General features: G+C 35.1%; 1 protein-coding gene across 1 annotated transcript in view; it reads right to left on the bottom strand.

The window, feature by feature from the left end:
• LOC149779583 (uncharacterized) overlaps nucleotides 1–13509 on the bottom strand; it is a 30035-nt gene that overhangs the window by 8960 nt on the left and 7566 nt on the right. Inside the window, exons 5-7 of the mRNA XM_089940338.1 lie at nucleotides 7394–7507; nucleotides 2555–2860; nucleotides 1264–1431 (exon numbers count right to left, since the gene is read on the bottom strand). Of these exons, the coding sequence (XP_089796464.1) occupies nucleotides 1264–1431; nucleotides 2555–2860; nucleotides 7394–7507 (588 nt within the window). The remainder of the gene's footprint in view (nucleotides 1–1263; nucleotides 1432–2554; nucleotides 2861–7393; nucleotides 7508–13509) is intronic.

Here is a 13509-nt window from a genome sequence, read left to right as displayed (position 1 = left end):
TAGTTTTTATATGTTGAGTTACTCTCCTAACATGTATCAACATTTTTTACAGTATTTAAATTTGTGGATTGAGGTCAAGAAGTCTTGTTACTTCCAGGTAAGGGTCACTGTTCACAGGGTCTTTAAATTCATAATTTGTAGCAGTCACCAAATCCTTGAACTCTGGTATCCCACAAAAACGACTGAATTCACAATGTTATTATCTTCATTATTATTACCTGATTTACAGCCCTTACATTGGTGTTTATGGACAGTCTCTTCTTATCTTGAGATCTGGTCACTTTTCTGTGGCCTTAGATCTCCAGGAATTTGAAGCATTCTTGCTCTATTATTGCAATAGTTGTTGCTGTTATTATTATAATTTTTTTAACTTAATATTGTTATTTTTATTATCTAGTATGACCATGATATACACCCCAAAACCTATGGGTTTTGTTGTTATCCTAAGCACGGTTAAGATTTAGTCAAGGAACTTATAGCCCTAGTTTTGTTATAACTGTGCAAAACCCATATTCTTTGAGTCATGATAACCTTGACATTAGGTCTTTTTAACCCAAAATCACTAGATTTCATTCTAACCCAATATGCAGACCATCCACAAATTTTGGTGACTGTACATGGCTGAGAACTGAAATGTTGTGCATAAACCATATTTCATCTTTCAGCAACAGTGATTTTGACCTTTGACCATTTTAACATAAAATCAATAGCTTCCACCTCACTCCTCATGCAAGCCACCTTCAAAGTTTGGTCCATGCCTGCGATGTGGAACTAATGCTATTGCATTGTTCTTCTTGCACTCACTGACCTTGACATTTGACCCTCTAAGCACTGAAAATTTCTTTCTTACTCTAAATGCTAACCATCCATGGCCCAGGTCTGCTAAATAGAACTAATTATATTGTGCAGAAACCACTCTTCTTCTTTTTTCAGTCATAGTGACTCTGGCCTTTGACCTTTTAACTTTGAAACTGATAATCTTCTTCCTTACCCCAAATGCAAACTATTTACAAAGTTTGGTAAAGGTAGATGTGCAGAAGAGATAACCTCATAACATGATACTATGACAGGAATAGGAAAAAAGAAGTGATAGGTATATATTCTTTTGACTTGAAGTACAATTTAAATATACTGAATGTGAATTAAAACATGTTCAATAGAGACAGTTACCTTCGGTGTCATTATAAAAGATCTTATAACATTTATCGATCAAAAGAATCATTTATGTCATCTTTATGGAGTGAATATTATAGAATGGCTTACTGTTGTTGGTGATCGCACAAGAGCTGTTAAGGCTTGGGACAGATGAAGATGAACTGTAGCCAGAGGATGACTGCTTATCAATGTCTGCCTCTCGACCTGGGACATCATTTATAACTTTCATCGTGATGACATCCTTGTGATCAGCCTGATGTTCTCTGCCCTGATTTTCTGATAAGTGAGAATGAGTTGACAAGAATACTTGAAGTTGATGACAAGTTTGCTCCATTTATTACATGAACATGGATGTGATATATATATATATATATATATATATATATATATATATATATATATATATATATATATATATATATAACCAGTTATGCACTTTATTTTTAACTCTGTTCAAGCTATATTTATCCTGAATAAGGAGAGGTTTTGTTTATCAAGAAAGGGTGTTGTTATTTGTCATATGATGGTGTGTTTGTATGTGTGTGTGTGTGTATATATATATATATATATATATATATATATATATATATATATATATATATATATATATATATATATATATATATATATATATATATATTAAACTTAGGGATGGATGGTTACCTGGCCCCACCACCCAGACCCAGCCTGGCTTTTGCACTACCTGGAAATACCTGGCCTGCCTGGGTTTTAAGATAAACATTTTATCTCATTCGGTCAGGTCCATCACAGCACTAAACAGTAATAAAAAAAAAATTAAAAACCCAGGAAAATATTTTATTGTTGACAAAAATGGGGGAGAGAGAGAAGGTGGTGAGACCAGACAAAGTGGGAATAGAGGAACCAGACAGAGCTGGATAGTTCCCCTCTGGGTACCTTGAAATTTTTCTCTACCTACCCATCCATCCCCAATGAATACAAAATGATGGCTGAAACTCAAGGTTGAAGACTAGCTCAAACAAAGGAGTTTGGGTAAGTTACGAAATTAAAATTCTAGAAAGATATAGATTTTTCAGTATTAAATTAATGAAAAGAAAGAAGACAAACTAAAATTTATTGAAAGTTTAAAAACTGTAAATAAGACTGTCATATTATCATATTCAGGTAATTTGATTAATACTGTGTATGAGGTTTTTATGGCAATGGGAAATTCTGGCAAATTATAAATGCTGGTAGCATACAGTGTGGCATTATAGTTTGGAAAATTTTGGACATTCAAATTTTGGCATATATATTCCATCCACCACAAAAGCCAAGACAAGCCTATGGAAAAGAGATACTGTATAATCAAACACAAGAAAGAAAAAAACAAAATTAGTTTCATACATAAATCTTGTACTATCAATTATCTAGTTATTACCTCGGCTAGGCAAGTGTTTGTCCTTTGATTTGACTGGAGTTTGATCCCAATCAGAATCATCTGGTGAAATGAAGCAATGAGCACTGTTATCATCCTTTGGAGGATCACTGGCATAGTCATTGCTCATAGAATCAAAGGAACTCGAAGTGTCCACTGGTGACAAAACATGACAATCCTTCTGAAGAAGCTTCTGCTCAGATTCATTATATTCCATCTGTGTGGATTGTCTATCACAGCCAGAAAAGTAACGGTAGAGGGTAAAAGTATTGCCGAGCAGTGATGGAACCACAATGAAGACTAAAACAACTGCAAATGGAGTAGGATTGGTTTAAATACCAGTAAACTTCTTGAACATGGTAACTGTGTGTGTGTGTGTGTGTCTGTGTGTATGTGTGTGTTAAGTATGACTGTTAACATCACTCAATAGAGTATAGATAACTAGATAGTAATGTTAACAGTCAGTAGAGATTAAATCAGTCTGCTGATGAAGTCCTTAGCATAAGGACAAAAGCTTAGGGTTAGCTTTCTCTATATTGTTTGTGTATGTGATTGAAAATTTAAAACATTGTCAAATATGAAATAGAGAGTTTTAAATTATGTGCACTAACAAATGGATAAGAAAATTGCAGTGGGTAAGAAAATATCACAGATAAGAACATGAGTTGACAATGAAGTGAGCCAATAAATGTAGTGGACAAGAAATATGTAGTGGACAAGAAAAATAGTGGCTAGAAAAAACTGCAGTGATTATAACATATAATGGTGGAGAAAGTAGTAAAGAATAAATCTCTAATGGAAATTTGTAATTGATTAATTATTTAGAAATGTTGTTTGAAATTGTTCTTTCCACTCAGAAGACCATTCACCAAGAGATGCTTTTCTTCATATCATGACCTGTATCTAATTTTGAACTGTATCTCAGCCTTTTTTTCTAAGGAAAATGTACCCAAAATCCATACAAGAAAGGATACCTGATTTGCTGAATTGATACATTGGCATAAATGGTACTGAACTAAATTCTTGTGTCATGTTGTTTTAGGCAGGCATGATTGTTTTATCTTCCAGTTAGCTAAGATAGTATCAGTTACAGACAGGTGTAGAATCAAATTGTGTCAATGGATTTTTGTGCATGCTAACAAGGAGTAAGTGTTGCTATGCATTTTTAGACAAATATGTCTGTGTTGCATTGGGAAATTTAAAAAATTCCCATTGTTTTTCTTTAATTCGTAATGTGATTAAATAAACAGTATCTACATGTGAGTCAGGAAATTTTGACAATACATGTACCTGTAATCAGTACAGTGTTTTTGGCATGCTAAAAAATATTTAAAAAAACAAACTTATGAACTGTTGGCCATGTTTTGAGGGTTATAAAGAAACCGCATTCCAAAAAGTTATTTGCATGAATATATTCAGACTTCATCTACTTTGCAAAATTTTATTTTTGCAAGGTTATCCAATCCATCGTGATATAGGGATTTCCTTAGCTCTAGATATCCAATTCCGCTCAACAATGGCAAGACAAAAATAACCAAACTTAAACTTATCCCAGTCCTGCAAAGCATGAAAAGAATATTCTGATTCAAACAGATTACTTTAATTGCTTCTCCTGCCCCTGCAACTGTTGTTTTCAAAGTTTCTTTCCAAACCAAACAATAGTATAAATACAAGTACAGTGTATACCGGTAGTCATCTGTCAAGTTAGTTGTAAAGTTACTGGTTCTGCTTCAAAGCTTCACATTTGTGTACAGGGTTTAAAATTTAAAGAAAATGTACTCCTCCAATTTTCCTCACTTGTAATCATTATTATAGAAATAGAAATTTGTAGGTTTAAAATGTCTATGAGTTTCTTTAATTTCATATCCGAATGATGGGGTTGATTTAGGCTTGAACGTACACAGCAAAGCCTTTGATACATTTCTCATAGATAGTTTGCAAACTCTGCTTGGTTATTTTCAATTTCTAAACTTAAGAAATAAAATTTTACAAAACAATGAGCTGATAACTTCTTTAATTTTTGATATTTTATAATTTGTATGTGCAATTTCAAAATATTGTAAAACATTTTAAAAAAGTTGTTTCTATATTTCAAGGAAAAGCAAACTTTGTGTACTTAAATGGTATACACAAAAAACTGCAATTTTAATGAAATGGTGCATGGTTTATCTAACAATGACACAACTAAATGCAAGTTCAAATAGTTAAAAGAAAATGCTGATCAAACCCCATAGCCAATGTGCCAGACTATTCATTTTTTAAATCAACAAGTAAATGTTTCCAAAGCACTAGTCTGGGACATGCGTTTATTCCCATTTCAAAACAAGTTGGAAAATCATTATTTTTCATATTTAATCACTTTATCTACCTTTATCCAGCCAGTCATGCCCTCCAAGCATTCTGAATGCTTGAATCTAACCTCTCTTCTTTTATTCATTCACATCCTTTGATAGTACAATAAGTGGTCATTAACAACTGTTCCATGTGCAAGAGTTGTATTATTACTTCACTGTCTATTGAGCTAAATTACCAAATTATTGGTCAATCAAGACTATTCAAACAAAACAAATCAAGTATAATTAATTAGCAATGTTATAAAGGGCCTTGTGTTTACTCAACCAATATACATGTGAGTGGACCATACTGTGATTTCAATCCAACGAATAATGCAATGAAATACTGAAAGGCACTTTACCAACATAAGTGTTCTTTTCCTTTATGAATGGAACAAATTACAGCAATGAGTCTTTGATTTTTTAAACTGATTACACAGATGATCACCTTCAATGCTTGTATGTGTGTGAGTGATTTGGATTTTAACATAGCTTTAACAATTCTGCATCATGTCGCTACGATGCCTGTGGTATAGCAATTTATACTGATGTCTAGCAGACATGATGCATCATATCCCATCCAGTCACATTATCCTGACACCAGGCTGACTAGTCCATACACTAACCTCTTAATGCTGAGCGCCAAGCAAGGCAGCTGTTAGTACCATTTTTATAAGTCTTTGGTATGACTCAGCCAGGGTTCAAATCCACAACCTCCCGCATCCAATGTCTGATTTTGCATTTGAAACAATTACATTAATTAAGGAGGGATCAGTGTTCACATTTGAACAGCAAAGTATATATCTTCATCCCTTTATTAGAAGCAGTTGACAAATGAGGTAATATCTTCTACTTTGGATAAAATATGTTGATTCAAATATTTCTGCAAAGATGGTCATAATGAAAATAAATCTGCCACTCAGTAACTATTTCTCCAGAGACACAACCAGACTCTGTGGCTGCAAAACAAAAAATACCAAACATGACACAACTAAAAGACAAAGACATTTTAGACTTATTGGGTTGATAACTATCCGTGGCATGAATTCAGTGATGCTGAAGGAAAGATGCTTTGCAGTTATTGCAGATAATATCCTAAACTGGCATGGGTTGAATTTTCAACCAGTGTATATGTCAATGTATCTGAAAATTCAGGTTTTAATCAATCACATCTCATGACAGTTCTAGACCACCTGAATATGAATGGCACTAGCAGCATGTGTCAAAAAATCCCTGAAGCTGGAGTTGCTAGTTGTTCTAGCAAATCAAATGAGAATGAAATAAAATGTGATGGGATTTTGATTTTTAACATAGCTTTAACAATTTTTCAGTCATATTGCTACGATGTCTGCAATGTGCCAGTTTATAGTGATGTCTAGCACTGGGGAACCATGCCGCAGACATGTAGCATGATGTCCCACTCAGTCACATTATCCTGACACCAGGCTGACCAGTCCTAACACTAACCTCTTAATGCTGAATGCTAAGCGAGGCAGCTGTTAGTACCATATTTGTAAGTCTCTGGTATGACTCGGCCGGGGATCAAACCCACGAACTCCCGCATCTGAGGCGGGCACTCTTGCCACTAGGCAACAGTACCAGTTGAGAATGAAATGAAAAATAAAATAAAATGAGAGCTCTCTTTAACAAAGCAGACACACTAACCCAATTTAGAAAACCATTTTCTGATATGGAAATGCTTTGAGTGTTCTAGAAAAACAGTGGTGAACTTTAAGGACAGACCTGGGACAAGAGACTTTTCTTTGTCAACTGATACACTCTTGCAAAAAGAAAAGGAAATTCTCAATTCCTGTAAATTTATTTCTGTTCTTGCTGATGGAAGTATGGATGCTACCATATTGGAGCCTGTAAGAAACCTGACAATAAAAGTAAAGCCCTTTAAAGAAAAATAATCTGTTGTACATTATTTCTTTTGTGTGTTTTTTTTTATATTAAAATGCATACATTTTATCAAACCCAGGAAAGATAGTGACATTTGGGACAAGTGAAAATATAGGTGGGACAAGTGAATTTTCTGAAACAATTTGTCCTGGACAAGTGGGTGGAAAATAATTTGACCTGACCTGAGATAGTTAAGTATACGTTAACTTTCTTTACAATGTGAGAGTTGGAGAGCAAACAATTTTGCCCTGTGCCTTCCTCACTTGCAGCCTGTCCACTGCTCAGGGCTTGCTAACTGTAAACAAAACCATGCTGCCTTGAACTGAAGTCTGTAACAGTTTATTTCGTCAATCAGAATAACTATAAGAAATGGCCATTAGTTAACCATTACAAGTCTGGATAATGACATCCAAAGAATGATGCATTTTAGTTAAAAACTAGAACATAAGAAAAATGTGTCCACTGAAACTTCTTAAAAATGCATGGCTCTGTAATCCATATTCTTTATATTTTATGTTACTGTTTGGTACATCTGTTTGTAAGTGTTCACATCTCTATATAAGTAAGAAAGACCCAATTCACACACAAGAACAGACGGAATACATACCAATAACTATCCCTTTCCAATCATAACCACTTTCAGGTTTTTCAGCAAAAGCACCTAACTTTGACATCTCTGTGGCTTTCACTGTTGTAGGTAATATAGATGGTATTGATGTGACTGAAAAGAGATAAACTATTTGTGCAAATTTTTCCTTCTTTGCAAATGATGCATCATCTTTGAATTACATACATACATGCACATGCACCCACACACCCACTCACATACACACTCATTTGGTTTAAAGTTTAGCATAAAAATGGGACAAGTTATTGACTAGAAAATGCAAATTTAACATAAGATTATACTGCTTTAGCATTCAATGAGTACTGGAGCCAGTCTGGGTACAAGGAGAAAATCAACTCTGCAACCATTTTGGATTGGGCTTTTGGTGGGGAAGGCTGCGATGGAGTCTGATGGGAAATTAACATTTGGGTGTCACTCTGAGTTTTATGAAAATTATGACAATGTCATCATTATTTATGAAGAGAATACTTAAGTTTTATTGCTGTAAAGCAGTGGTTCCCAACCTGTGAGCCACAACCCAAATCAGGGTCACAAGGATACCATTTCTTTTGGGTGGCAAAACTTATCAAAATCTGGAGACAGGGTCATGAGACACAGAAAAATATTTTTTCGGGTCACAGCCAAAAAAGGCTTGGAACCTCTGATGTAAAGGATGTATGGTAGAAAACTAGAAGATATTAACAAATAATTCTTTGAATATATATTCGTCTCAAAATAATTTTGGATTTATAAAAAAAACCACATTATTTATATGATGTACAGCCCCACTCGATATTTGGGATGTTTCAGGTATGAACTATTCGATAAAGAAATTGTTGCAATTTTGCTGTTAAATATAGTAAAATAACATAGTTTTTGGTGACAATTAAGATGAATAAAGAAGTTCAAATAACAGTACTTCTCTGCAATGTACCAGTACAGAATGTTGGTTTGCATTCTGCAATAATAACTGAATGAAAATAGCTTTATGGGTTTCCATGAACACATAGGTATAGGTTCTGAATAATACTTACATGTTACTGCATTTGTATGGGAAAATGTGACTGCGTGTGTGTGTGTGTGTGTGATTTGGAACTTTTACATTGCTTTAACATTTTTCAGTCATATCGCTATGATGTTTGCAGTGTGGCAGTATATAGTGATGTCTAGCACTGGGGAATCATGCCGCAGACATGTAGCATGATGTCCCACTCAGTCACATTATCCTAACACCAGGCCGACCAGTCCGAACACTAACCTCTTAATGCTGAGCGCCAAGCGAGGCAGCTGTTAGTACCATTTTTATAAGTCTTTGGTATGACTTGGCCGTGGATCAAACCGACTATCTCCCACATCCGAGGTGGATGGTCTAACCAATAGGCCACCAGAGCAGTCGGAAAATATGAACAAGTTTGCCAGAGTAATACTGCACAACCTTGGGAGTGTAGTATTAATCCCGAGAAAATACAGTAACCTGTAATTATTAAATACTCATTTGTTTCTCTGTTAACTTTATAGTCAGAATTGTTCAGTATTTTGTGATACTGATCACCTTAATACTGAAATACACATACATCTAAAAATAATATACTTTATAAATAAACCATGTACACTCATGGTTGAGGTTTAATTTATTAGATTTTTTGGTGGATGAACTAAAGAAAGTAGAGATGATAAAGGGAACAAAAAAAAAAATGAATGAGATTGTCAGTTCCAGCTCTGTTGTTGCTAAGAATGTGGAGCACATCTGATTAACTTGGATGACAACTGATTCTTTCACTGAAGATATTGGTAAACTCCTCCCCTCCCACTAAATGAAAATGAGTTATAATTTTGTTGAATATTCATTGTAACACCCACACCTACTGACCAGCACAGTCTCATGGCCCATCACCCACACCTACTGACCAACACGGTCTCATGGACCATCACCCAAACATACCGACCAACACAGTCTCAAGGACCATCACCCACACCTACTGACCAACATGGTCTCATGGACCATCACCCAAACATACCGACCAACACAGTCTCAAGGACCATCACCCACACCTACTGACCAACATGGTCTCATGGACTATCATCCACACCTACTAACCAACAGTCTCATGGACCATCACCCACAAATACTGACCAAAACGGGGCCCCAAGTGGCCGAGTGGTCTAAAGCACTTTCCATTACGGATCGCTGCCATCTCACCTCTGTCTGCGTGGGTTTGAGTCTCGGATTCAGCTAATGTGGGTATGTGAGAAAGCTTGCCAGTAGCTTCTGGTTCTTTCCGGGGTTTTCCCAGGTTCTTCCTCCACCATTAATACTGGCCACCATGTATAGCCTATCGTGTGCTGAAAAATGGCATTAAACCCTACAACAACAACAACAACTGACCAAAACAGTCTCATGGACCATCACCCACACAAACTGACCAACAGAAAGTCTTCTGACCCTTTTAAAACCCAACAAGGCATAAATTAGATGCTAAAGTATTATTAGAATTCTTAAATTGCTTAAAATACAAATTACACTGAGAATTAAAGTCACACTAAAATTCTTACACTGACACTGCATTTAGCCGAGAATAAGAAAAACCTAAAATATTTTATTCATATGGCCAAGATTTGTACTAAAGTTCTATGTATGTATGTATGTATGTATGTATGTATGCATATGTATGATTGTTATGTATGTATGAATGTATGTATGTATATATGTATGTATGTATATATGTATGTATGCATATGTATGATTGTTATGTATGTATGTATGATTATGTATGTATGTATGTATATATGTATGTATGCATATGTATGATTGTTATGTATGTATGTATGATTATGTATGTATGTATGATTGTTATGTATGTATGTATGTATTGTATGTATGTATGTATGTTAGCATGTATGTACTACTACTAATAATAATGATGTAGATGATGATGATAATGTATTGTTGTTTGTTATTTTGCTTGTTCAAAAGGATGTGCTTGTTCGTCCGTAAGTAGGTGTGAGTGATCCTCATCTATCACTTTTCCTGCTCGACTTTCTTCGATATGTATGGTATTGTATAGTAAGGGGTAGGTGTGTTTGTTTGACCGCAAGAACTCTCATCTATCCCCATTCCCTCCACTGTTTTGGTAACGAAAAGTTGTTGGTAGGGATGTGTTAGTTTGCAAATAATTAGGTGTGAGTGACCCCCACCTATCTCTTTTCATTCCTGTTTTGTTTGGAATGGGTTAGACGTGATGGATTGTAAGAATTTGTACTAATAACAATCACTTAACTCTCCTTTTTGCTGCAAATTGTTTACAATTTCGCTGTCTTTCAAGTTTTGCATATTTTATTTAAAACGTAATAATTTTGTTTGTTTTGTTTAAATTTGTTTAAGAAATGTTTTGATTTGTTTTACTTTATTTATTTTCCTCTTAATTTTTTTCTCTTAAATTTATGGGGTTTGTGGTGGGGGGGTGATGGGTGTTCTCTGTTTTAAAGTTCTTCTTTTAGTTTATGTTGTAAAAATCTTTAACTTTTTTAGAGTTGTTTAGTCTCTACAAATATCAATGTTTGTTTCTGAATACTTGCAACTTTTTGTCTAGGCCATTTTAATAAAATATTCTAATATTTTTAGTTTCTGCTAAATTCCACATCAGTTTCATAATTTCAGCATTACTCTCAGCTTGTGTTAAATATTCTAAATTTCTTTTTATCTCTGCCAAATCACCAGTCTGTGTCTCTTTCCTTAAATAGTCTCTGCTAAATTCTGAGTCAGTTTTCAAATTTTAATATTTCTTTTATTCTCTGCAATATTCATGAGATGTTCTGTGGAGTACCCACACTAATTCCATGTCAGTTTCAGCCTATTTGTATTTATTTTAGTTCAGATCTTGTTAAAATATTCCACGTGGGTTATTTTTCAGTTTCTGATACATTCCATGTCAGTTTAGCAATTTTTTTAAAGTAATGGTTTTAAGCTATGCCTTCTTAAGAAAATGTTCCAGGTATTTTAGTCTTTGCAAAAGGCCATGCCAGTTTCAGATTTTTTAAAACTTTTATTCTTGGCAAGGTTAATAAAATAGTCTGGGTTTGTTTTGTGTTTTGGTCTTAGCCAAAATGTTCTTATAATTTTAGTACTAAATTTAGTCTCTGCCCAACTGCCCAAAGTTGGATTTTAAATGGAGTAGTATGACTGTGCATTGGTCAGTAGGTAAAGGTGATGGTCCATAAAACTGTGTGTTGGCATGTAAATGTGGCTGCTTGACACCATTCATTATTAAAAAGAATACACTATAAAAAATTATCTTATTTTTTTCATGATGGTGGTGGTGGGGGGCTTATCAATATTATCCATACAAGAATCAATCTTCAACCAAGTCGCTTTCACAACTTCACACTAAAAACAACTTAAGAGCTGGAACTGACTGCATATGCTGTTACCAAATCTTGATGTAGCATTCTGATTATTGTCAATCAATCGTTACTGCATAAAGCAAATGAGCGTTCTGTGCTTCTTGATTCCACTTATTATCACCAACACTTGATTCCTGTTGTTAGATGTATTTAGCAACAAAATTGTAACACTATCATTTTGGATTTGTTTCATACCAGAAATATCAACCAAAGGCATCATATTTAAACTGTAATAAAAAAATATAAGGGGCAAGGGAAGCAACATATAAAAGATTATGATGTATTTCATTTTACAAATAATCAATACAAAAATTTTAAAAGGCATATGCAAGACATATTTTTTACTATCTATTGGAGTTTTCAATGGATAGATCTTTTTCAGCTTATTAAGCTTTTTTTATTTTCTTCATTAAAAACCAAACTGGAATAAAAAGGCCCTTCGCTTGGCCAACCCAATGGCCCTTTCAGGGTACTGACTCCACCTTGTTAAATTCACATTAGATACCAGAGTAGCATAATAATGTTAAATTCCTTGTTAGACCTCAGCCAACCCCTAGTGATAATCCTATATATGTTTTTAGCATTGAATTCCCCTTGTCCCCAGTCCAGCCCATTTTAAAATGTCCGGATAGTGGATTTTCCTCTTGTTCCCAGACAAGCCCATTTGTCCCCAGACTGGCCTCATTAACTATTAACATGTGCATCGATATCACTGGTCAACAGTGAAATCATTACTGACTTGAAAAGGCCCTAATCTGTAGTATTTTGGTGTGCCGAACACGAATATAACCGTGAAAAATTTGTATTGGCTCTCGTTTTGAAGATATTCATATACCTCATTTTCTATGTTTCACTGTGTAAATTTCTCCAGTAGGACTGCAGCAACATCCGGAATAATGATGTAACATTGCATAATACCATCATGCTCACATCATCCACAGTTGATTGCATCATTTTCTGATGCAATGCAATACTAATGCCATGCGGCTGCTGAAGTAAGTTGACGTCAGCAATGTACTATACATGTGTAGGCCTATTATACTAATGCCAGGCGGCTGCTGAAGCTGACGTAAGCAGTGTACTATATAAAGCCCAATCAGATAGGTTCAGCATTTAAAATATTTTAGACGTTGTGCGAGACAGTTCAAGCTACTGTTACATAAAACTTATTATTTTATCCATTTACGTACAATAAAGAACAGTAATGCCTCGAAAGTGTGTTAATACCGCGGACAATTTTTGCTATATTTGTGGGGAAGTGACATTTGCCAACCAGAAGAAAAGTATCAATTCTCAAGTGAAGAAGGCATATCATCTTTACTTCGGATGCAAGGTTGGTGACCAAGACAAGCCTTGGGCTCCGCATATATGCTGTGCTACATGTACAACACAGCTTTCACAGTGGTTGAATTGCAAAAGGTCATCAATGCCGTTTGCAGTCCCAATGGTGTGGAGAGAGCCAAGCAACCACCTAAATGACTGTTACTTCTGCTTGGTTCCTCCTCTTTCCGGCGGAATAACGAAGCGAAAGAAGTCGAGAATAGTCTACCCAAACATTCCGTCTGCATTGAGACCAGTTCCACATGGTGAGGGACTTCCTATTCCAGAACCTCCAGCAGAATATTCTCTTGATTCATCTGACGAAGACAAAGGTGAGTCGACCTGTTCTTCTCCTGGTCCATCAGCATGCAGTGATCCAGATTTTCACTGTGGTG

Source organism: Sinohyriopsis cumingii, chromosome 17 (genome assembly GCF_028554795.1).
Source record: "Sinohyriopsis cumingii isolate HCF-2022 chromosome 17, ASM2855479v2, whole genome shotgun sequence".
Classification (NCBI taxonomy): domain Eukaryota; kingdom Metazoa; phylum Mollusca; class Bivalvia; order Unionida; family Unionidae; genus Sinohyriopsis; species Sinohyriopsis cumingii.
Note: the sequence above shows the minus strand (reverse complement) of the source record. Positions and strands in the feature narration are given on the sequence as shown.